A 26069-nucleotide genomic window follows, 5' to 3' on the forward strand; every position below is an offset into this window, starting at 1 on the left:
CTTTCCCTTCACTGCTGTGTGGAAATTATCTCCAGGTAGAAAGTCTAATTATCTTCAACTTTTTTTTTTTTTTTTTTGTCTTTTTCCAAGGAATGGCAGTCCTATCTGCCTGTGGTCCAATATCTGAAAATAGTTTTTACATTTCTCCCAGTTTTCTAGTTTATTTACAAAAGGAAAGCAAGTCTCAGAATTTATTCCCTCCAGACAGAAGCAAAAGTCTTACAAATTTTATTTAAGTAAGATACAGTTCATTATACCATGAAGTCCACCACTTTAAAGTTTACATTTTTAGCATTTTTCTTTTTTCATTTACTGACAGAGTTGTGTAAGGATTACCCCTTTCTAATTCTAGACCATTCTCATCCCCATAAAAAGTAACCTCGTGCCCATTAGCAGTGACTCCCCATTTCTCCACCACTAATCTACTTTCTACCTCTATGGATTTGACTTTCCTCGGCATTTCGTGTAAATGGGATCATATAATATGTGGCCCTTTTTTGTCTGGGTTCTTGCACTTAGCATGTTTCCATATAGACATGTGGTTACATGTGTCAGTGCTTCATTTCTCTTAATGGCTGAATAATATTCCATTATATGAATGTACCACCCTTTGTGTATCCAACAGGTTTATTTTAAGCTTACTTTTAGCTGGATATGAAATAGGGCCATTTCCTGGCTCTATGATTGGGTATTCACAAGGTAAAAGTCATCTGTTTATGTGTTGAAGAACATCTGTCACCAATACTGAGAACAAAATATTTTTCTGCCCAGGCCTCATCGAGAGAAGTACTATGGGTATAACATCATCTTTCCAGTCACTGGTAGAGTGCACTTCATGAACATCATGGTATATTGCACCAAGTCTGCCAGTCTCATCATGGATGTAGGGCAGAAGTAAATACAGGGTCAGGAGAAACATACCTGCGAAAAAGTAACTGAATTGACTCATATGTAGGCAGTCTGCATTTAGGTTCCAAAGTTTCTGTGACATAGATTATGATAGCAAAATTTATTTTATTTTTAAAAATTGCATCTAAGTTTAAATTTAATGTAAATATCTAAAAGTTGATGCAGCCAAATATCCAATTCAGCAAGGGTTTTCTCCTCTGAACAAAATATGAAACAACAACAAAATCTCAGTAAAGCACCCATTACATTAGATGACTTAACCCTTTTTTCTTTTTTACCTTCTAAGGGAAACTGTGAGACACTTTACGTATTTGGGGTTCCCAACTACATGCCAGAAGAAATTTGGGGGCATTTAGAATAATATATATGTAACCATTTTTCTAGTGATAGCTCTATTTCAGTACTAGTTTTAATAGATGATAACAAGTCATATTATCTGCATATGAAATAAGAATACTAGGGAGAGTAAAGAATGGAGATAGGTACCTCCCACTCATTTGAGAGGAGAGAATCAGTTCATTAAAACAGTGTCTATGAGAAAAAAGACGATGTGCCTTCCTACAGCTGTTAGTCTCTTCTTGGATGTTCTCTTCAGCCGTGTTCTGTAATGGAAAGAGTATGTCATGTCCAGATCAAATGTATCAGAAGTACATTGAGGGTCATGCTTAAAGAGCAGTTGGGAGTTTAATGGAGAACTTAGGAGTAATGAGAGACTTAAGGGGATTTAAGTTTCATAAGCAGGAGGAGAAGGGGATGACAGAGGATGAGATGGTTGGATGGCATCACTGACTCAGTGGACATGAGTTTGAGTGAACTCCAGGAGTTGGTGATGGACAGGGAGGCCTGATGGGCTGCAGTCGATGGAGTTGCAAAGAGTCGGCCATGACTGAGCGACTGAACTGAACTGAACTGAAAACAACATATTCTGATCAACTGAAATTTGAGAAAATTGACTTCATGCAAGTTATTGAGCCCTTAGAGGAACAGAGATATGACTGAGAACTAGTCTTTACCTGCAGAAACTTACTACTTAGTGCAGAAGTCGGACTTGTGAACAGTTTTCTTTGGGACTTCTGATTGAATGTGGCAAAGACAAGATATTTCTATTCCAAAATTATATTTCTTTTCCTAACAGAAATAAGAGAAAAGAGGGAATGGGAAACCATTATGAATGAAAATAGGATTTAAACAGAAACCAAAACAAAAAAGAAAACTGAGAAAAATAATGTCAGATACAGTGGCAATAAGACACAGTGAATGAAGATGGCAAAGTTGCATTCAATTTAGATCTCTCTGTGTCTCATGCAGCTTTGAGAAGGACAAGGGAGGAGACCCAGCAACTGTTTGTTCAAAGTGAAGAGAAGAGACATTAAAACATTCCAAATCACTGGGCTGAAAACATCACTGCAAGCTCTGCAGACTTCTTACTCATTCTAAATGTGAGAACATGGGTTAAGGACAGAGGCATGGTCTTAAGTTAGAGAGCTTTGTGGGTTCTTCCCAGAAACTGCAGTGACAAAGTACTTGCTCTTTCTTTCATCTTTTTAGCAAATTTCTAGATTCAAGTGATCCCCATTAAAAAAAATATATATATATATTAGTAATTAGAAAGGAGCCTTTGAGGCTATGCTGATAGAGTACTTTTTGAAGGAAGGAAGTAACATAAACAAGCAGAATATTTACAGAAAAATTGTATGAAGAAGCAGAAGAAAATTACAAACACACATCTCCATTAGTTTGAAACTTTAAATAAAACATGATATCTTCAGGAACTCAAATAAATGTATTGTTGTTCAGTCACAGTCATGCCTGATTCTTTGCAACCCCATGGACTGTAGTATGCCAGGCTTCCCTGTCCTTCACCATCTCCCAGTTTGCTCAAACTCATGTCCATTGAATCAGTGGTGCCATTCAATCATTTCTTCCTCTGTCGTCCCCTTCTCCTCCTGCCTTCAATCTTTCCCAGCATAAGGGTCTTTTCTAAGGAGTCGGCTCTTTGCATCAGGTGGCCAAAGTATTGTAGCTTCATTCAAAAGCAATAATAAGACAATAGACTTGAAAACTATCAGTGAATTTTCAAGTCTGGGAAGAAGTAAAAAAGATGAGAAAAAAAAAAAACCATTATAGAAGTAAAAGTTATGTCAGAGTGGCAAACAGAGGACAGAAAAACAAACGGGACAAAAACATTCAGTTCAGTTCAGTTCAGTCACTCAGTTGTGTCTGACTCTTTGCAACCCCATGAATCACAGCACGCCAGGCCTCCCTGTTCATCACCAACTCCCGGAGTTCACTCAGACTCACGGCCATCGAGTCAGTGATGCCATCCAGCCATCTCATCCTCTGTCGTCCCCTTCTCCTCCTGCCCCCAATCCCTCCCAGCATCAGAGTCTTTTCCAATGAGTCAACTCTTCTCATGAGGAGGCCAAAGTACTGAAGTTTCAGCTTCAGCATCATTCCCTCCAAATAAATTCCAGGGCTGATCTCCTTCAGACTGGACTGGTTGGATTTCCTTGCAGTCCAAGGGACTCTCAAGGGTCTTCTCCAACACCACAGTTCAAAAGCATCAATTCTTCGGTGCTCAGCCTTCTTCACAGTCAAACTCTCACATCCATACATGACCACAGGAAAACCCATAGCCTTGACTAGACGGACCTTAGTCGGCAAAGTAATATCTGCTTTTGAATATGCTATCTAGGTTGGTCATAACTTTTCTTCCAAGGAGTAAGCGTCTTTTAATTTCATGGCTGCAATCACCACCTGCAGTGATTTTGGAGCCCCCAAAAATAAAGTCGGACACTGTTTCCACTGTTTCCCCATCTATTTCCCAAGAAGTGATGGGACCAGATGCCATGATCTTCGTTTTCTGAATGTTGAGCTTTAAGCCAACTTTTTCACTCTCCACTTTCAGTTTCATCAAGAGGCTTTTTAGTTCCTCTTCACTTTCTGCCATAAGGGTTGTGTCATCTGCATATCTGAGGTTATTGATATTTCTCCTGACAATCTTGATTCCAGCTTGTGTTTCTTCCAGTCCAGCGTTTCTCATGATGTACTCTGCATAGAAGTTAAATAAGCAGGGTGACAATGTACAGCCCTGACGTACTCCTTTTCCTATTTGGAACCAGTCTGTTGTTCCATGTCCAGTTCTAACTGTTGCTTCCTGACCTGCATCCAGGTTTCTCAAGAGGCAGGTCAGGTGGTCTGGTATTCCCATCTCTTGAAGAATTTTCCACAGTTTATTGTGATCTACACAGTCAAAGGCTTTGGCATAGTCAATAAAGCAGAAGTAGATGTTTTTCTGGAACTCTCTTGCTTTTTCCATTATCCAGCAGATGTTAGCAATTTGTTCTCTGGTTCCTCTGTCTTTTCTAAAACCAGCTTGAACATCAGGGAGTTCACGGTTCACATACTGCTGAAGCCTGGCTTGGAGAATTTTGAGCATTACTTTACTAGCATGTGAGATGAGTGCAATTGTGTGGTAGTTTTAGCATTCTTTGGCATTGCCTTTCTTTGGGATTGGAATGAAAACTGACCTTTTCCAGTCCTGTGGCCACTGCTGAGTTTTCCAAATTTGCTGGCATATTGAGTGCAGCACTTTCACAGCATCCTCTTTCAGGATTTGAAATAGCTCAACTGGAATGCCATCACCTCCACTAGCTTTGTTTGTAGTGATGTTTTCTAAGGCCCACTTGACTTCACATTCCAGGATGTCTGGCTCTAGGTGAATGATCTCACCATCGTGATTATCTGGGTTGTGAAGATCTTTTTTGTACAGTTCTTCTGTGTGTTCTTGCCACCTCTTCTTAATATCTTCTGCTTCTGTTAGGGCCATACCATTTCTGTCCTTTATCGAGCCCATCTTTGCATGAAATGTTCCCTTGGTATCTCTAATTTTCTTGAAGAGATCTCTAGTCTTTCCCATTAAACATTAACAGAAGTAAATGAAAAACATTCCTGAAATAAAACCTCCAACAATTAATGAACTGTATTACCCATGAACCCTTACTGAAAAAAAATGATTCAGTAACTTAATCTAACTAAGCAAGCAATGAATCAGAGTGGAAAACCCAGAAATAAAGCTGCCATGTCAGGAAAGAAATTATGGTCAGGAAGCAAGGTGAGAGTGTTATAAATCTTGGCAGTGTAAAAATACTATAATTGGAGTAGGAAGGGAAAGTGAGACTCAAAAAATATGTCTATTCTTTGAAAGATAAATGAAGCTGTAGATTTTTAGGACATTATTTCATGTTGTTGTCAGGAGCTCAGCTGAGCTGTCAGGGATCAGAGTAGCTGATTAAAGCAACAGGGCAAGAATGAAAGAGTGAAGCCTTAAAATTACTTGCTGTAGAGAAAATGTCTATGCCCTGCCCCCTGTTCTGTTTCCCTAGGGTACAGCACCCCGCTGGGAAGTTGAGTGGATCAGCAGACATGGGAGTCAGCTAACAGTTGAGGGAGCCCCTGGTATTGGAAGAGAGAGTGCAATTTGCTGGATATAGTCATAGCAAGAGAAGTATCTTCAAGGGCTCCTCCTCCTCCCAGAAGGCGGCCTTGGCAGAAATAGATGGTGGCTGAAGAGGACTCTGTGCCCACAGATAGAGAGATCTTCAAATGCAAATAAGTGAAGAGCATGACCTTCCAGGGGGCCTTGCTCTCAGAGACTGCCAGGCACTGGCCTTGCACCAAGTCTGGAGTGGGTAGAATGACTTTCCCCAGCACCTGCTGGGTGAAGCCTTTGTCATGGCCTGTGGTCAGGCCTGAAAAGTGCATGTGGCTTTTTAACCAAGAACAGGACAGTTACAAAGATAATTAGTAATAAAACTAAAATCTGGTATTTATCTAAATAGGAGATGGAAAATTACTAGTTACTGCAATATAAGTATGTGAGCTGAAAACTTGCTGGGTTTGTTCATCGTTGTATTCCCAGACCTATCACAGTGCTTAGCATATTATAGATACTCTGAAATAGTGGTAGGTTAGATTATGAACATTGTCTAATGAACTACATATTGTGCCTAAAAAATGGAAAAATGCCAGGTATAACAGGTATTTCACAACTGATATTAGATAAGATCTGTCTAAAGGCAAAATGTATTTTTGAGTCATAGAAAATTGCTTTATAATGGGGATTAATACAATGATCAAGAAAGTTCTGTTCTTGAATAAAACATGTAATTTTGAACAAATTATTCATGAACAAAACATCAGAGTTCATAGGGCAGAAAATTGTATGAAATATCCACTCAGTGAGTTTTTATTGAAGATTTACCATGTGCCACAATATTTTAGTTCTCTTTGCTGCTGCTGCTAAGTCGCTTCAGTCGTGTCCGACTCTGTGCGACCCCATAGACGGCAGCTCATCAGGCTCCTCTGTCCCTGGGATTCTCCAGGCAAGAACACTGGAGTAGGTTGCCATTTCCTTCTCCAATGCATGAGGTAAAAAGTGAAGTCGCTCAGTCGTGTCCGACTCCTAGCGACCCCATGGACTGCAGCCTACCAGGCTCCTTTAGATTAACAATAAATTCACTAAAACAGTCAAAAGTAGTTGTTTACTAATCTACCAATTTCTTCCTGAAGTTTAAATGAAAATTAAGTGTAAGAATGACCAGGAAGCTTTTTGAGAAGAGAAGTAATAAAACAAGTAGTGTGACAAAGCTGCTCATCAACACTCGGTAAATGAAGTTACTGCGTGAAGTTGATCTAATGTTTTCTAAAAGCAAGGATTTTTTTTTAACTTGAATGCTCTGGTTATAAAAAAAAGAATAGATTTCCATTAATGTTATTATAAAATATCAAATTATTAGAGTTAATCCATGCATCTCTGTAACTACTTTCTTGAATCCTGTCACATGCACTGACCTAGATTGCTAAATTAAAGATAGTTGTGAATGGTTTACTGAGTGATTATGTTTTGCATAACTGCTCTGTCATTTGGGTTGTGCTATTAAAAAAAATCACGCTTTCCAAAAATCCTTTAAAATTGTCATTTTGTATGTCTATCGGAGGTATTGGAGGTGTTAACTGTTTACTTCTTTTAGATTCTAGACTTAGGATGCTCCTAATGTTAGAAGTTGTTGTTTGTTTCTTATTTTAATTTTAGGAATTTAGCTTTAATCAGTCTACAGTCAGTTGTGAAGTCAATAAGTTGCTTTTCTTAATAGCCCTGTGCTAACTAGCTATGTAACTTAAGTACCTGTGATAATGGTACTGCTCTGCCCCAGGTTTTGTAACACACTGTTGAGTGTATGACTTTCAGATTGTTTTCTTTAGAACTCTGGGTTCTAGAGGTGCTTTGGGAACTTTTCAATATTTAATTTTCATTTCATTTTACATATACATCTTAAACTACTTTTAAAAGCCTGTGATTTAAAAACAATAGACATGTACATTCAAACTTTTAATACAATAGAGACAACTGATGTGTTCAACAAGTTAACTCTTTTCAGAACTCAGAATAAAGCTTTTCCTGCTTTTTTCATGAAATGGAACTTCTTAGAAATGTGTTGTAACTAGGAATGTTGGGATTCTGGGCTTGTTGCTTTAAATTTCTGGCCAAGAATATATGCTAACAGAGCATAATGAGAATTGACCAAACCCATGATTTGTATTTCTCTGTATTTGTCTTCTGATACTGTATATAAAGGAGCAAAACACTGCATCTTAAAACTCTTTAGCCCAGTAGGCATTGTTTGGTTAATCTTGTTTATAATCTTTTGAGGTTCTTTGACTACACACAACTGTAAAACAGTATGCAGACATCTGAAAGTGGAACCCTTTTCTGTTTGGTGATATACTGACAGAGAAGTGGTGACTGGTCAATACATCACGTTTTCTAAATAAATAATACTAATAGAAAGGGATGAAAGAGATGGGAATACCAGATCACCTGACCTGCCTCTTGAGAAATCTGTATGCAGATCAGGAAGCAGCAATTAGAACTGGACATGGAACAACAGACTGGTTCCAAATAGGAAAGGGAGAGTACGTCAGGGCTGTATATTGTCACCCTGCTTATTTAACTTATGTGCAGAGTACCTCATGAGAAACGCTGGGCTGGATGAAGCACAAGCTGGAATCAAGACTGCCAGGAGAAATGTTAATAACCTCAGATATGCAGATGACACAACCCTTATGGCAGAAAGCGAAGAAGAACTAAAGAGCCTCTTGATGAAAGTGAAAGTGGAGAGTGAAAAAGTTGGCTTAAAGCTCAACATTCAGAAAACGAAGATCATGGCATCCGGTCCCATCACTTCTTGGGAAATAGATGGGGAAACAGTGGAAACAGTGTCAGACTTTATTTTGGGGGGCTCCAAAATCACTGCAGATGGTGACTGCAGCCATGAAATTAAAAGACGCTTACTTCTTGGAAGAAAAGTTACGACCAACCTAGGTAGCATATTGAAAAGCAGAGACATCACTTTGCTGACTAAGGTCTGTCTAGTCAAGGCTATGGTTTTTCCTGTGGTCATGTATGGATGTGAGAGTTGGACTGTGAAGAAGACTGAGCGCCGAAGAATTGATGCTTTTGAACTGTGGTGTAGGAGAAGACTCTTGAGAGTCCCTTGGACTGCAGGGAGATCCAACCAGTCCATTCTGAAGGAGATCAGCCCTGGGATTTCTTTGGAAGGAATGATGCTGAAGCTGAAACTCCAGTACTTTGGCCACCTCATGAGAAGAGTTGACTCATTGGAAAAGACTCTGATGCTGGGAGGGATTGGAGGCAGGAGGAGAAGGGGACGACCGAGGATGAGATGGCTGGATGGCATCACTGACTCGATGGCCGTGAGTCTGAGTGAACTCTGGGAGTTGGTGATGAACAGGGAGGCCTGGCGTGCTGTGATTCATGGGGTCGCAAAGAGTCGGACACAACGGAGCAACTCAACTGAACTGAATAGAAAGGTGTTAATAATTCTCTAGATCTTTTACTGAAATTAATTATGAAATAAAGTTCTCCATGTTTGATTCCTGAAATCACAGCAGTCTTAATTAGACTTGAGTTATCATGGAGGCATGAAATGCTTAGGATCTAACTTTCCAGCTCTGCTTGGGCTGGTCCTAGGGTTTGGGGAAAGTCACTTAATCTTTTATAGCTTCAGCTTATTGCTCCACTTCCTTCACAAAATCACTTTGGAAAGTTATTTAACTGAAGTTTATTTAAAAAGTATTAAATGTTTTATAAACTTTTAAGTGTTATAAATAAGCAGTCACAATTTCTGATATATTTAGTTGTAATTAGTTTTTCCCCCTTCTACGCATGTTTTTATATTCTTTTCCCCCCCAAATATTCATTCCTTAGGGCATTACACTAGAAGAGTTTGACAGATTATCTTTCAATATGATTTTAATGAGCCCACCCTGTCAGCCCTTCACAAGGTATGTATAATAAATGTTTCTCTGTTAGGAAGAATACTTTTGAAAGATTCGTTAAATCAAATATACTGTAATTTCAAGCACGGACAGTATAAAGTCCATTCGCTACATTTCCCTAGTCTTGAAATTTTTCATATGTAATTCTCTTTCTCTATTCACATTTATAAATCAGCATTAATCATGAGGAAAAGAGCAGTTAACTGCCAGATGAGCACAGTGATTTGGGCATAGTCATTGTAGGTATGGCGAGACTATATGGTACCTCTGTAATACCTAGTGAAGATAAAATATATTTCTGACCCAAATTACCTTGAATTATTTAAATTAATCGGCATTTAGGAATATCTTCCTAACACTGATTAATCACAGTCAATTTTCATAATAAATATTCAAGTCCTAAATTACTTAACTGTAAAATTTTAAAGCTAGTCAAGAATTCATCTGTGAATTTTGCATTTCTCAAAATTGATATGTACATTTAATAATACATACAATTAATAAAATAGCTTTTTTAAAGCTTTGTTCCAAGTCACTTTCTTCTTATAATGTATTTATTTGACTGTATTTCAGGAAATTATATTTTAGATAAAATCTTGACTAATCTATCTTCATTTAGATATTTTAACAGTATTTTTAATTAAGTAATAATGATAATAATGAAAGCCGTCCAAATGTCTTACTAGATTTTGCCATTTAATTCAACAAGCTTATGGGATGTGCATTAGTATACTTTCTTTTTACAGTTGAGCATCTGAGACATATAAAGTTTAAGTAATTCTCTCAAGGTCATACAATTAGAAAATGTAAGGGCCAGGATTTATCAATTATTTTATATCATTCCATTTAAACACATAATGCAATTTTAAGTTTAGTAAAAATTCAAATTTAAATAAATATTCTGCTCATGCTTAATTTCCACCCAAGTTTTTATTTATTTCAAGTTTTCTAGGAAATTAATTCCTCAAGGATTTATTGTGCCTCTACATTAGAGGTATTGTTTTTAATGCTGCAGTTCTATTACAGAACTTACAGACTGACAAATATGGATAATTACCTTGTAATGTGATTTAAGGGGATAATAAATGAATGCTGAAACTGCCATGAGAACATAGAGGAGAAAGGTGGTATACTGCTGTGTATCAGGAGGGAGGAATTCTTTCGGATGTGATATTGGAATTGTGTCTGAAAGCAGATTGGGAATTTATCAGGGAAGGATGACTTTCCAAAAACACCTTTGTGTAGAATCAGCCTTTACATTCCAAATAAAGATTGTCTGGAGCTATGCAAGGCTGTGGCCTTTTTGTCTGCCATGAGTGGGAGGCTCAGAGCAGAGTGCAGCCCCAGCACTGTGATGCCTCAGATGTCCCTGCAATGGGGTCCATGTCTTCCCTATGATACCATTCTTGCTCTGTATCAGCCCAGATACAGCTGCTAATGGCCGCAGAGTCTGATTCTGCAACACAATCATTGTTTGGAACTCTGAGAGGAAAGGGACTAAATGAGAAGAAACCAAGGTTTCTGAGGAATCTATTCAAGGGTACTCTCCTCTCCCATTTGAGCCTCAGATCTACTGATGATTTTGGTCCTGCTCTCAGGCATGAGGAGCTGATAAGTGATGTCAAGTAATTTAAGACTTTGAAGCTAATATGTGACAAGATCTTAAATCCTAATCCTCTGTTGTTATAATTCATGCCCAATCTAGTCTTCCTTTCTGCTTGGTTCTTGATCATATTGAATGTTACTTATAAGATCTAATTGCTGATCCAAATACCACCTTTTCACATGACCTGTTTTGACCTAGTTAGTCTAACCAAGTTGCAACACCTTTGTGTAGAATCAAGCCTTTACCTTTATTGTTTCCCATATACATTGAAAAAGATTGTCCTGATCTTACCTACTATCTTAGTCTACTTGGATGTGATTAGTTATCAGTGCCATCAACTCTTATGTTGCCACCCTGCCCAACCAACTCATCCCCCTGAACTTCTTTTGTCTCCCTTAGGGCAGAGCAAAAGGTGTCACCAGCCAATTGTGTGTGTGTGTGTGTGTGTGTATGTGTTTCCTAAACAAGTTGATTTTAAGAGGATAATTATTTTTAATTCTTCATTGACTTCTTATTCTTCTTTGCCTCATGTAAGTCATTTAGGCATATTATTTTTTTATAAGTACCACATTTACTAGACAGACAAAGCTTTTTTTGTTTTAATTAAATGAATAAATATGTTTTGTTCTTTATAGCAACAGATATGATCATATTTTTTGTGAGGACCAACTAATTGTAGTTCTCTGTTTTGCCTTTTTAAAAGTGACTTGATATCTTTATGTAAGATTCTTGAACTTATTTTCTTATCCCTTTCAGAATTGGCTTGCAAGGTGATGTGACTGATCCAAGGACAAATAGCTTCTTATATATTCTAGACATTCTCCCAAGGTAAAAAACTTAGATTCCTGTATAAGCTTACCGTAAGTGTAAAACTTTGCATCTGGAAGAACATGATGTTTATCATTTTATAGAAATTAGCAGCTTCTACAGATATTATACATGCCATTTATTTTCTGCCATGACTGATAGAGCAACTGCAAATGTTTGTTGATTCTGCAATGCTGCTAAAGTGAGTGACAGAGTGTTACAGCCTAATAGCTGAATTGTATTGCCTCTGCTCACAGGATTAGTGCAGATGATGCTAATGTTAGTGAATGCTGTTGCCCATGGTCTGGAAAATCGCACTGCTAACCCTAGAAGCTGTATTCCACGTAAACGTCAGCCCTTTGAACTGCCATTCTGTGCAGTTCAAAGCTCCGTGCAGTCCTGTGTTTTCATTTAAACTTCAGTGGAAATTAATATTTCAAATGTTAACCTTATCAAGTGTGCCATGTTTATGGGGGAAAGGGTTAAAATATGTCATCTCCATCCTTTGTAAAATTCTTTTCTAAAATCGATTTGAACAGTTAACTCGTATTTCTCACAAGTAAGGATTTTCGTTGCTTCTTACTTCTTAGTATTGAGATGTTTGGAATTCTATTTGATTTTTTTGTTTTTGTTTTAGATTACAAAAATTACCAAAGTATATTCTTTTAGAAAATGTTAAAGGTTTTGAAGTATCTTCTACAAGGTAAGAAATGTATTTCTCTTGTGTTCATCTTAGAGTTGGTATATTATATAATAAGAGCTGTTGTGAAATAAAGATCTGAAAAATAAATGTGTACATTCTGACATTTAAGCTATGTTATGTAATTTTTCATTAATGTAGTTTTCGAATAGTAATGTGAAGTGTCACAAGGTTAGGGTTAGCTGGATTCTCTTGGATTTTGCTACGTTTGAATTTTTCCAGAATGAGTAATGTGAATGGTATTTCTCAATTTTAGCTGCTTAAGTTGGTGTCCATTTCATTAGAATTAGAAATGTCAGTAAGAATTAGTCCTCTTGACAGGCATTTTCTGTCCTGTTGGACTGAAGAAGCAAGCCCTGTGTCAGGGCCCTTTCAGATGGTTGCCCCACTGGAGAAAATGCAACCAGTTAGTGTTGCCCTATCTGATTGGCTACAGACAAAGCTTCATTCCAATAACGAATTTACCATCAGTGGATTAGCAATTTTTTATTTATGATACAGATTCTCTCTTTTTTTGAGAAATGTAATTTCTCAAGTATTGGACTTAAGACCCAGGATTTTGCTCTTTTTAAACAAGTTGAATGGAGGTACAGTTTTCACATAAAATGAAGTTTTATGTATAATATTTTATATAAGAACTGCATTTCAAACTATAGAGTGAAAGCTTTTTTTCTTACCCTTTGTCTTTTCAGAGATCTGTTAATACAAACAATAAAAAATTGTGGCTTTCAGTACCAAGAATTTCTATTGTCTCCAACCTCTGTAAGTACCACAATTATAAACTTAAATAAATTTTCCCAAAGGGAATTTGATTCAATAAAAACAATGGATCCATTTTGAATAATAATTAGAGGCAAATCTTAAAATTAGTTCAGACATGGTTCCTTCTATATCTGAATTTTATAGCTATATGTGAATTTTATTTTTTTATGATTACTGTACTATCAATAATGAATGTAAGAAAATCTGTATATCTTCTTACCTGGGAAATATAAAGTAAAAGTGACTCATAGACATATGTTTCATCTGATTCCATCTTTATTTCATTCGAATAAAGGTACAAAGTGACAGTTTAAAAGGTTCAAGAATTTGCTGCAGGGAAGTCTTCGGCAAATTGATAATGGAATTTTGTCTGGCAGAAACTAATGTAGACCTGATGTAAACTAATGTATAGTGTATGAGTTTTTTTTTTCACTAGATGCTAACAGTTAGTATAGATCACTTTAATTTCCCATAGCAACTACCTGTTCTGCTTCACTTTCAGCTTGGCATTCCAAATTCAAGATTACGGTACTTCCTTATTGCAAAGCTTCAGCCAGAGCCATTCCCTTTTCAGGCCCCTGGCCAGGTATTATTATTATCATTGTTGTTATCATCATCATCATCATTATTTATCTGTTGTAAGTAGGTCTCAGTCTGCTTATTTATTTTCCGGCACTACTGGTGGAGGTTTGTGTGTCCTCTCATGCCTGTAATAAAGATCATGCATTCAGTCTGTCTTCTAAGCCTTTTGCGCCTCCTTATGTTGTTTCGTTGCTAAGTCATGTCTGACTCTTTGCGACTCCATGGACTGTAGCCTGCCAGAATCCTCTGTCCGTGGGATTTCTCAGACAGGAATAATGGAGCAGGTTGCCATTTCCTTTTTCAAGGGATCTTCCCAACCCAGGAATTGAACTGCGTCTCTTGTGTCTCCTGCATTTGCAGGTAGATTCTTTATCACAGAGCCAGCAGGGAAGCCCTCCCATTCCTAATATGACCACTTTAATTGCTTGAAACAAAACCAGAAGCATTTCTTTCATCATTACAAAAAATAAGTTGAAAGTAAAAAGTTACCATTACTGCTGTTATCAATTGTCAGAAGAGAAATTATCAGAGGGGAAATGAACCCCCCCAATAATTTCTCTTCCGACCATTGATTCTTTTGCATCTATTATTTTTCTCCCTCAATAGAAGCCATTGACTACTATTGATAAAAATTCAGTATACTGTCTTAAAAATGGCTTGAGTGTTTTCACACGTCGGTTGCATTTTCTTTGAAATCTATGCTGTTTAGCTTAACTGATTAAAATATGATAATGATTAGTACAAGCTAGGATGAAATGCACAATTGCTATAGATAAAATCTCTCATTATGCTAGCAATTTTGTATGCTTCTGCTGAAAATTGATGTGGATAACAGAGTTTCAGTGGTTCAGTGAAGCTCTCTGTAATCATCACAGCTAAGAACTTGAAAGTCATGTCCTACTAACAGGGGTTCAGTAGTATCATTTGAATCCCCCAGTAACACAATACCAGTTTTATGCTTCCCTGATGGCTCAGTGGGTAAAGAATCTGCCTGCAAGGCAGGAGAAACAGAAGACATGGGTTTTATCCCTGGGTCAGGAAGATCCCCTGGAATAGGAAATGGCAACCCACTTCAGTATTCTTGCCTGAAAAATTCCATGGACAGAGAAGCCCAGTGGACTACAGTCCAAAGGGTCGCAAAGAGTTGGACAGTGCTGAGTGACTACACACAATGGTATTATATTACGGGGCTTCCCAGGTGGCACTAGTGATAAAGAACCCGCCTGCCAAGGCAGGCAATGGAAGACACGCCTGTATTATATTATACAATAGCAATGTGTCTCCCTTTCAATGTGGATAGTTCCAAAAACAATGTATAAAGTATATTAACAAAGATTTCATCATTAAAAATTCCTGGAACTATTTTATCCTTCTCAAAATAGGACTTTATACAAGGTTCCCTGTTTTGTAGAAACAAGTTTTTCCTATGGGGCTCAGGAATAGAAATAACCTTTCAAGGCAAAGAGTGCTTATCATTTTTAATAACTAATTTTCCTTTAGATCATGAGTATGTTTTAGTGTGTGTGTGTGTTTTTTTTTAACAAAGGGGAATGGTAAGCTTTGATTCAAAACACATTTCTGGAAATATTCCTGTTGCTTTCTCAACTTCTTTTCCAACTATGATGTCATCTGTATATTCAGCCTACTTCCTATTATTCTGTTGAATTGTTTTATTACTAGAGAAAGCAATAATTTCATGAAATAAATTATCTATAGACTGATGGCCTATCATTATATGATGAAAGACTTGAGTAGCTTATATAAATTACTAGTAAACCTCAATGTCTATCTTTTTAACGACAGCTCAGTAAAAGCTAAAGAATTTTTTTGTATAATGTTGACTAGATACTATTAATTCATCTTTTATTTTTAAGAAAGCTTTTGACAATTTATATATTTTTATTTAATGCCAGATACTGATGGAGTTTCCCAAAACTGAATCTGAACATTCAGCTCAATATGCAATAAATGCAGAAAAGAAACCTGAACCAAATACTTGCTTTGATAGCAGCACACAGTGTTCTGGAAAAGAGGCCATTCTTTTTAAACTTGAAACTGCAGGAGAAATTGACAGGAAAGAACAACAGGACAGCGATCTCTCTGTGCGAATGCTAAAAGATTTTCTTGAAGATGACATTGACAAGCATTCATTCTTTTTACCACCAAAGTCATTACTGCGATATGCTCTTTTGTTAGACATTGTTAAACCCACTTCTAGAAGATCCATGTGCTTTACAAAAGGGTAAGTTTTAAAGAGTCTCTACTCATGACATATCCAAAGTAACCAAGTTTTCATAACTATTGTCTCTTTTATTTCTTCTGGAAACAAGGAGCATTTTATAGAATGTTTCTGCTAGAATGTGTGTGTTTGTTTGTTTTCCTCCCTTAATTGCCTGCTTTCTTGTTCCAATAGAATGCACAAGTAAAACTTGCTTCTGGCAGAACATCATGTGCACAGCCCACGAAAGTGCTCATGAAAGGCCAGGTCATTGTTTGGTGACCTTCGAAGGAGCTTAATTACCCACGGTGGAAACATACTCATGGTGAAAACATGGTCTCTGTAGATGGCAAATTGCTAATCTTTTACCACCTTTCTTTTTATGGTACCTCAAAAATTTCTATCCACTTTCATAATCAGTGTACAAGAAGAAATTAAATTTTAATATCAAGAAATACGATTGAATAATCTGGAGCACATTAGAGCACTTTAAATTTTCTTTAGTTTTGGGGTAAGTAGTTATATTCTCATGGTTCAAAATTCAAAAGGAACTGAGATTGTAAGACTCCTTTCCTCTCTGCCTCTTGTTCATCCAATTTCCATCCCTACATGCAACCGATGATTTCAGTTTACTGTCTGATCTTCCAGAGGTGTTGTGTGCAGGGTATCTAAATATACATGTATATTTTTACCCCCTTCTTTAAGTAAATTGTAGCATATTATAATCATTATTATGCACCCATTTTTTGACCGTACAATGTAATTTGGGTATTACTGCCTAAAAATTTTGCTATACTCATGGTATAGGTATATCATAATTTATTTTACTGGACATTTAGGGGATATAGCCTTTGGCTTATTTCCCAAGTGTTACTAAATGTGTTTTTCAAGTTTCTTTTCAAACCTAGAAAGAAGGGGAAATAAGACCCTTGGAGAAGAATTTGTAAAAGATCCCTTCCTCTTCTTTGTTAATACCACTCAAACTCATTTGATAGGTGGTTTTATGATTTAAACATTCAAACCTTCTCTCTTTACTTGCTAGCTAGTTGTCTTGACACTCTGCCCCTGAGATAATCGTATGAGGCTTATCCTGATTTTCTCATACTCTGCCCTTGTACTTCTAGGGGAATAGGTTTATTGCTTTTTCCATCACCTTAAAAGACTTCAGTCAGCTGTTGTCTATTTCCAAGTCTGATAGGTTCTCTTTGGGACTCTATAAAACAGGACTTATCACTTTTGTAATTAAAAAAAACAACCCTTGAAATTCTTTTATAATTATAAAAATGGTATAAAAGAAGCTTTAATATGAAAGTCTATTTTAGTGTAGATAATATAAGCAGACACACACATGATGTATAAGAAAACAGCTTTTCTCTGATGTGACTTTCTTTAATTTATATTTTAAATTCATGTTAGGAAAAAATGATAAAATATCATGCAGCCAGTTTGGCAATGATTGTACTATAAGAAATATTACTAATATCTTGTATTTCTGTAGTGTTTTGTATTTTTAACATAGTTTTTTAAAACAATAGTCTGACTGTCACAGGATAAATAGTTAAAACATATGGTGTTACAGTAGGAGGTAGATATATGTTTGATGAGCGTGAGTCTGTCCTGGGCTGGAGAGAATAGGGTTTTGGGTTCGTGAGAAGAAATGATGGTTCAGGCATCTGAAGAAAAATAGCTGCTATTCGTTTTTACCTTTATAACGTTTGGTCTAATGTGTCAGGGATGTTAGTACTGAATAGTATTTGGATATAAAAGTTGTAACTAACGCATGCTTCCTGTGCATTTAAATGTGATGAACATTTAAAAACTGACATTTTATAAAAATGACAGTAATGCATAATGCAAATATTATTTACACAACAAAAAACTTGTCAAGTTCAGTCTCTGAGAAGTTTAAAGATGATTTTAAGTCTTTCACCTAATTTTTTAAATTACAAAGCGTATTTATGTGATATTATTCAGAATATTTCAGAAAGATGTAGCTATGTAAAATTGATTCATTCAAGAAATATTTAAGAAATCTATCATTAACAAGCAGATGTTACAAAATATTTGTGTTAACTTTTTAGTTATGGACGCTACATAGAAGGGACAGGGTCTGTGTTGCAGACGACAGAGGATGTGCAGGTACTGTGCATAGTTTCAGGACTTAAATATGTTGAGAATATTTTTAAATAAACTTTTATTTACTACTTAAAATTTGAGAATGTTAAAAGAATTTTACATATTCAATTGGAATGAATATGTGTATAATAATTATTTACTGTAGAATAAGTCTTCTTCTTGTTGCTAGGTATGGGTATATGTACAAGAAGTATTTTATATTTTTACTTTTTTTTCTTACCTTTTGCCATTCTTTTTATACTCCATAGAGGGTAATTTGAAATGCAGAGTACAATAGTTAATGTTCTCTAAGATTACACACAAATATTAGAGCCTTCTTTTGGAGCACATATTATAAAAATGCCTTTTAGGGAAAAATAAATCTATTTTAGCAAGGCTGTTTGTTAATACTTCAATTGCAAATTCTCTGTGGTGTCATGGTTGAATACAAGCTTGATGTATTTTAAGTTTTATATATGTCTGAATAGTTCTGCAGTGAAATCACATTATTTTCTTTTATACTGATTTAAACTCTTGAACTGTTAATAAAATTTACCCATGGTAAAAACTGTATTAGAGGCAAACAAATGTCAGAATTTGAGAAATCATATTTATTAAATATATTTATCACTTTAAGAAAATGTCTTAATTTGATAAAATTAGTTATAAACCATAAACATTCAAATAACTGTTTGCATTGTAAAACTGACTTACTGGTTGACCAAGTTCCTTTCACTATTTTTCTCTTATATTATGTTGTTATTTATTTATTATTTATATTCTTATGAGTTAAGTTTTGAGAGACTAAAAATGACAGACACACTGAAAATATCCTGATCTGTTCAACATCAAGCTTTTGTTTGTTTTCAGGGTTTATCTTACCCTTAAAGAGCCAATTATACAGTTCATTGCACAGACTTTTTTACCCTGGGCTTCTGTGTGTTATGGTGGACTATATGTTCATCATTTTTAAACTGCCTCACAGCAGATGATATTATCTTAACAAATTAATTGCATTCTATTAATTATTTATTACTTATTAGTTATCATGGATGTTTTCCTACAGATTGAAAATATCTACAAATCCCTTACCAGTTTGTCACCAGAAGAAAAGATAATGAGATTGTCAATGCTTCAACTTCGATTTTTTACTCCTAAAGAAATAGCAAATCTCCATGGATTTCCTCCAGAGTTTGGTATGTGGGATACATGCGGACCCCAGCTTTCATTTATTAATGGTCTCCGAACTCATTAGGGACTCCTGTGTGAGTTATGAATAAACCCTTGCCCAGACAGAGGTGGAGAACACTTCCTTTCCTGTTTAGTGCCATTTTGACATCTTCTCTCCTGTTTCTGCTTTTGTTCACAACTTGCCATTCCCTTCAGACTCAATGAAGGAACAGAAAGGCCAAATCAGCAATTCCTCAACTTTCCCCACAGATGGTTGTTAATAGCATCTCTTTCTCAAATTTATTTTTTGCTTCTAAGAGTTCTGTTCATATAACCCAACACTAGCTGTTGTGAAAGAATGCCTAGAATTGTCTTTTTTTAAAAAAAAAAATTAAAAGACAATTAAGGAATTTATTTTTGCATGTGTGTAGTGGGAGGTATGTTATTTGTATTTCTTCTCCTAGGAGGTACGTTCTTATCAATTAGACACCTTTTTCCTTCCCTACAAGGTTTAAGTGGAAAAAAGAGAAAGTGGAGAGGTGCTCTAGGAAAATGATTTCCTAATGGAAATTAAGGGTGACTTGGGAGCGCAGATCCCAGAATTGACACCAAATTAGAGAATCTGAAGATGGAATCTCAAGAACAAAAATGAACATAGGGTTCCAGAGTGAGAAAAATGAAGCCCTGATGCCTTTGTCATTGAGGAAGGCCAGGGATTGTGGTATTAGGAGACTGCAGTGCCTTTGCCTCTTAGAGCAACTGCCTCTCCCTGACCCTGCTTCCTTGGCACAGGGGCTCTCACTCTGTGGATGCCATTGGTTTCCTAGGCAGAGGGAGGTGAGGGGTGTCCCTCGCACCTAGCTCATGGGAAGGGAGAGACAAATCTCCCTCACATTTCCTCACAAGGAGGAAATGTGTTTTTGATAACTTACTGGGAGCTTGACTACAAAAAAGCCAAGCTTTGCTAAATCTAATCTTGTAATATTATTACAGTACTATTCTTAAAGAACATCATGGCTTAAATAGATCATGTTTTAAAATCTAAATAATGGATTTACACTTGAGGTTTGGAATGCATCTTTTTTTGCATTGAGAACAAACTCCAATAGAATTTGACTACCCTCTTGGTAATGGATTCTCCAAGCAGAGTCACAGCAACCGGGTTTATTTTGTCCTCTCTGCCTTTTTCTTGGTGATCTCATTCAGTTTGAACTATCCAAAGGAATGTTATTTAAGAAAACATAGACTTCCCTTGTCTTAGTTTATGTCACAAAGTGAATGAGAACATCATCAAACAAAGTGAGAATTGCACTCAGAAATTTATTTCCCAGTCTATGTCCTGGTTACTTTTTTATCTTTTATTTTTAGGATGAGTCATCAAAGGTACTTTCCATAGTACTATAGAGAGAAAAGAAATTTACTGTCTAATAGCAACTAAGTTCTACGTTTTAGTTCAGTGTTTATTTTTTCTAGTTCTCTACCTAAGTCACTTTCTGCCTTAGTTTATGTGTCTGTAAAATGAGGGTGATGGCAGTACCAACTTCATAGGGTTGTTGTAACAGGTAAGTGAATTAACATATGTAACATGTTTGCCAACTATCTGATACCTAATACAAAATTTGTGCTTTTATATTTTAAATGATAGATGTTATAGCCTTTATTTCATAAACACTTTTTCTCAGTATTTAAAGATATAAATAGGGTAAAATAGGATTTTTCAAAGTTCTCTGAAAATATATAATACGTGCGAGAAAACCTTATTTATTTGTTTACGGCTGCCCTGGGTCTTCGGTGCTACACAGACTTTCTTCAGTTGTAGTGAGCGGGGGCTGTTCTCTAGTTGCGGTGTTGTGTTCTCATTGTGGTGACTTCTTCTCTTTTTGGGAGCTTGGCCTCGAGGATGCTCAGGCTTCAGTAGTTGTGGTGCATGTGCTCAGTTGCATGTGGAATCTTCCCAGACCAGGAGCCGAACCCATGTCCCCTGCATTGGCAAACCGCTTGACCTTCTTTTAAAATGTGTGATAGATGTGTGTAGTCAGTCAAGCCCCTATAGTTACCACCGAGCGGGCCTGTCCTTCATGTGGGACTCTGACATCATTAATCCTGGGTCCAGAATGGGCATTCTTGGAGCTATTTGTCCACGGTAGTGATGGCTTTGCATTGATCCTCCTGCACATGTTGTCCTATTTCTCTTTGTGGCCAGTGGCCTGCATTTATGAGATAGCAGGCTTTGGAGGAGACAGACACTAACCTTTACTTACTGAATAATTGCTACTATCTTGACCTTGATTCTAGGTTTCTTTGTCTTGGAGAGTTATTATTTTTAATGTACCTAAGTTTTTTAAAAGTCACCTTTTAACTTTAAAAAAATTAGGTATTTTTTTTCCATAAACAAATTTAGAGTTTAGTTCCTATATATGAAATACATACATGTATATATTGCATGTATATATATGTATGCATTATATATATAGGATTTTTAAAATATTTATTTATTTTAATTGGAGGATAATTACTTTACAATACTGTAATGGCTTTTACCATACATTAGTATGAGTCAGCCGTAGATATACGTGTTTTCCTGCCATTTACAATCTTGCTTGTTTTCAGACATGTCTTCCCCATTGATATAATCTTGATATCACAAAGGACCATCCCTGGTATAGTCTTAAAGTTTGTTTGTAGGTATATTTCTGCCTCTGGCTACTTTGAAGTAAATGACTTCTGAGATGACTAATATTCTTGCCTGAGACATTATCTTTATGATAGGAATTATATGTGGACACCATTGCAACTATAGTTTTATTATGGTAATCACTCTTATTTTATTGCAGGTAATGTAATGTCTAGTGTTGATGAAGCAACTTTATCAAGCTTTGAAATTTTTAAAAAATAGATTTATTTATTTATTTTTGGCTGAGCTGGGTCTCTGTTGCTGTACTGACCTGTCTTTAGTTGCGACAAGCAGGGGCTGCTCTCTAGTTGCAGTGCGCAGGCTTCTCATTGCGGTGGCTTCTCTTGTTGGGGAGCACCAGCTCTAGGGTGTGAGGGCTTCGGTAGCTGCAGCTCCTGGGCTCTAGAGCACAGGCTCAATAGTTGCACACGGAAGCTTAGTTGCTCTGCAGCATGTGGAATCTTCCCGGATCAGGGATTAAACGCTTGTCTCCTGCATTGGCAGGTGGATTCTTTACCGCTGAGCCACCAGGAAAGCCCCATTTTTGCTTTTGTAATGCTCTTTAATTACTTCCTTTATTAACTGATTGCTTTTTAAATTGCTATGTCAAAGGGTTCTGAATGTGAAATTCTGGGATTGTAACTAAGATTCTAGTGTCCACTCTTATGCTTGGACAGTCTTTTATGGTGATATGCGCAAGGATTTGTTCCAGCAAATATAGTATCTGCAGACGATTTCACTTTGAAAAAGAGTGTAGCAAAAAGAACTTCAGTATGAGAATTTCAGTTTGTAGAAGCAGAATATAAAGGACTTGTATCCAGAATATATTGCTAGAAAGAGGTCTCATGACTCAACAATAAAAAGAAGAAGAATCCAGTTTAAAAGTGAGCAAAGGATTTCAATAGTCAGTTCTCCAAAGAAAATAGATACATGGTCAATAAGCCCATGAAAAGATGTTCAACATCATTAGATATTAGGGAAAGGTAAATCAAAACCACAGTATAATACCACTTCACAAAAAGACAAATAATAACAGTGTTGACAAGTTGTGGAGAAATCAGATCCCTGTACGCTACTGGTGGGACTATAAAGTGGTACGACTGCCTCAGAAAGCATTCTGGCAGTTCCTTGGATGTTAGACATAGAGTTGTGGTATAACTGCAGTTTCCCCTGTGGCTTCCCTTGTGGCTTAGCTGGTAAAGAATCCGCCCGCAGTGCGGGAGACCTGGGTTAGGAAGATCCCTTGGAGAAGGGAAAGGCTACTCACTCCAGTATTCTGGCCTGCAGAATTCCATGGACAATCCATGGGGTCGCAAAGAGTCAGTCAGACATGACTGAGCGACTTTCACTTTCACTTTCCCACAGTCACCCCTAGGTATATATCTAAGAGAATTGAAAAAAGACTTACACGTGCATACATATGTTCATGTCCATAACAGCAATGTTTATAATAATAAAAAAGTAGGGAAAAACCCAAATACCTGTCAAGGAATGGATGGATAAATATGGTATATCCATATGATAGAATATTATTCAGACATGGAGAGGAATGAACTATTGGTACATGTTATAACATGAATAAACCTTGGATCAGCTGATTTTTACTGATAATGCTTGGAGTTTGAGTTGCACTATATTTTATAGTTGTACACTTAATATTGTTAATATATAATGTTATTAATAAGTACTCAGATAAATATTAAACATAGAATACTTTGCTTTTTTTTTTACTTTCTATTTTTTTTACCACACCACATGGCATGCTGGATCTTATTAATAGTTTCCCCAACCAGGGACCGCTATGCCTTTACTAAGGAATATATCCTTTTATCTCTGAAAGTTAATATTTCAAATGATTGTATTATAAATCATTATCTCTCTTTTCTAGGATTTCCTGAGATGACAACTGTCAAACAGCGTTATCGTCTACTTGGAAATAGTCTCAACGTGCATGTTGTAGCTAAACTAATCAAAATCCTATGTGACTGATTTTTTAAATAAGTCTGAAAGAGGGTCACAGTTTTCTATCATATCCAGATAGTAATTTTGAAATTCTTTTTTGAATTAATTTTGACAAAATTTGACTAAATTATCTTTCTCTTTAATAAGAAGTTTGGGTTGGTCAGGAAAATGCCATTTTGTTTCCTTAAATTTATATTTTGTAAGGTGAAACTTATTATACTTCAGGAGAATATATTTTCATATGAAAGCAGTAAATATATATGTTAAATATTCCCTTTATAATATTATGGTATAGACAAGTTTAGAAACATTAGAATTTTAATGTCTACATGAATATTTTATAAAGTATTATAAAATAGTATATAAACTTGAGATACTATATATTTGTGTATGTTAATTAAAGTTGCTTTCAGTTCAGTCGCACAGTCATGTCTGACTCTTTGCAACCTGACGGATTCCAGTACTCCAGGCTTCCCTGTCCATCACCAACTCCCAGAGCTTGCTCAGATTCATGTCTGTTGAGTTGGTGCTGCCATCCAATCATCTTATCCTTTGTCGTCTCCTTCTCCTCCCACCTTCAATCTTTTCCAGCATCAGGATCTTTTCTAGTGAGTTCTTCACATCAGGTGGCCAAAGTATTGGAGTTTCAGTTTCAGCAATAGTCCTTCCAATGCATATTTAGGACTGATTTCCTTTAGGATTGACTGGTTGGATCTCCTTGCAGTCCAAGGGACTCTCAAGAGTCTTCTCCAACACCACAGCTGAAAAGCATCAATTCTTTGGCGCTCAGCTTTCTTTATAGTCTAACTCTTACACCCATAGGTGACTACTGGAAAAACCAGAGCTTTGACTAGATGGACCTTTGTTGGCAAAGTAATGTCTCTGTGTTTTAATATACTGTCTAGGTTGATCATAGCTTTTCTTTTCTTTTTTTTTTTTTTTTTGATCATAGCTTTTCTTCCAAGGAGAAAGCGTCTTTTAATTTCATGGCTGCAGTCACCATCTGCAGTGATTTTTGAGCCCAAGAAAATAAAGTTTGGCACTGTTTCCATTGTTTCCCTATCAATTTGCCATGAAGTAATGAGGCCAGTTGCCATGATCTTAGTTTTCTGAATGTTGAGTTTTAAGCCAAATTTTTCACTCTCCTCTTTCACTTTCATCAAGAGGCTGTTTAATTCTTTGCTTGCTTTAAGAATCTATCATTTTACTTTAAGATGATTCATCCTATTTCTAAAATGATGATTCTAGCCTGTTTAAAATATTGAATAATTTTATTTAATTTCAGTTTTTTTAACATTATTTTATATAAACAAATGTGTACAATATTTTAGGATAAATAATCATCACTCACCTTTTGCAATAGTCTGAAGAAAATGTCAGAAATAATAACCCTAGATTATTGATTACCTTTCCATCAGTATGCCATACTGATGAAAAATTTAGGTACACATTATGTAGTTATCTTTAATTCTGCTTCCTTCTGAAAGACAAAATTCACCGTCCCTTCTTCATTTGTACATACTTACCTTTAGTTTGCTATTTTCAGAGCTTGCTTTTGCCTTTTATGTGCGTTTTACTACAATTAAAAAAGACATAACTTTTAACTTTCTCCGTCTTAAAACTCGCTGTCTCTCCCTTTCCATTCTTGGATTTAGGGCTCTAATCCGACTAAATCTTGCATCATAAATTCTGTGATTTTGATTTTAGTAATAAAGCGAGTGACAGGTAGAAGAAAAATGAAAAGAAATAAGACGAGATATTTATTCTTAAAAAACAATCATCTGGGCGTGGAAAAATTGAAACCCTCTGTATTACTGATGGGAAGGTAAAGTAGTGCAGCCTCTATAGAGGGTGACAATTCCTTTAAAAAAATTAAACATAAAATTACCCATATAATACAGCTATTCCACTTCTAGATATATACCCAAAAGAATTAAAAGCTGGCACTCAAATATTTGTGTGCCAGTGTTCATTGCAGCTTTATTCATGATACTCAGCTATGAACAAGAAGGAAATTCTGATACATTACATCATGGTTGAACCTTGAAGACATTATATTCAGTGAAATAAACCAGACACAAAAGGACAAAGTCTGTATAATTTCACTTGTATGAGGTACGTATAAGAATCAAGTTCACAGAGATGTCATTATCAGGGGTCAGGGGACCAGAGAAATGGGAGTTAGTGTTTAATGGATGTAGAG

General features: G+C 36.2%; 1 protein-coding gene across 3 annotated transcripts in view; it reads left to right on the forward strand.

The window, feature by feature from the left end:
* The window catches only part of TRDMT1 (tRNA aspartic acid methyltransferase 1), a 66030-nt gene extending 40268 nt beyond the window's left edge, over positions 1-25762 (forward strand). The window contains exons 3-11 of one of the 3 annotated variants that reach the window (XM_040248964.1): positions 9200-9276; positions 11633-11704; positions 12321-12386; positions 13076-13145; positions 13648-13731; positions 15641-15969; positions 18027-18084; positions 19127-19256; positions 23793-25762. In XM_040248964.1, coding sequence (XP_040104898.1) covers positions 9200-9276; positions 11633-11704; positions 12321-12386; positions 13076-13145; positions 13648-13731; positions 15641-15969; positions 18027-18084; positions 19127-19256; positions 23793-23893 — 987 coding nt within the window. In that variant the 3' untranslated portion in view covers positions 23894-25762. The remainder of the gene's footprint in view (positions 1-9199; positions 9277-11632; positions 11705-12320; positions 12387-13075; positions 13146-13647; positions 13732-15640; positions 15970-18026; positions 18085-19126; positions 19257-23792) is intronic. The other 2 variants (XM_040248966.1, XM_040248965.1) reach the window with 2 other exon arrangements.
* The last annotated feature ends 307 nt before the right edge of the window (positions 25763-26069 follow it).

Source organism: Oryx dammah, unplaced genomic scaffold (genome assembly GCF_014754425.2).
Source record: "Oryx dammah isolate SB20612 unplaced genomic scaffold, SCBI_Odam_1.1 HiC_scaffold_10, whole genome shotgun sequence".
In the NCBI taxonomy this organism is placed as follows: Eukaryota; Metazoa; Chordata; class Mammalia; order Artiodactyla; family Bovidae; genus Oryx; species Oryx dammah.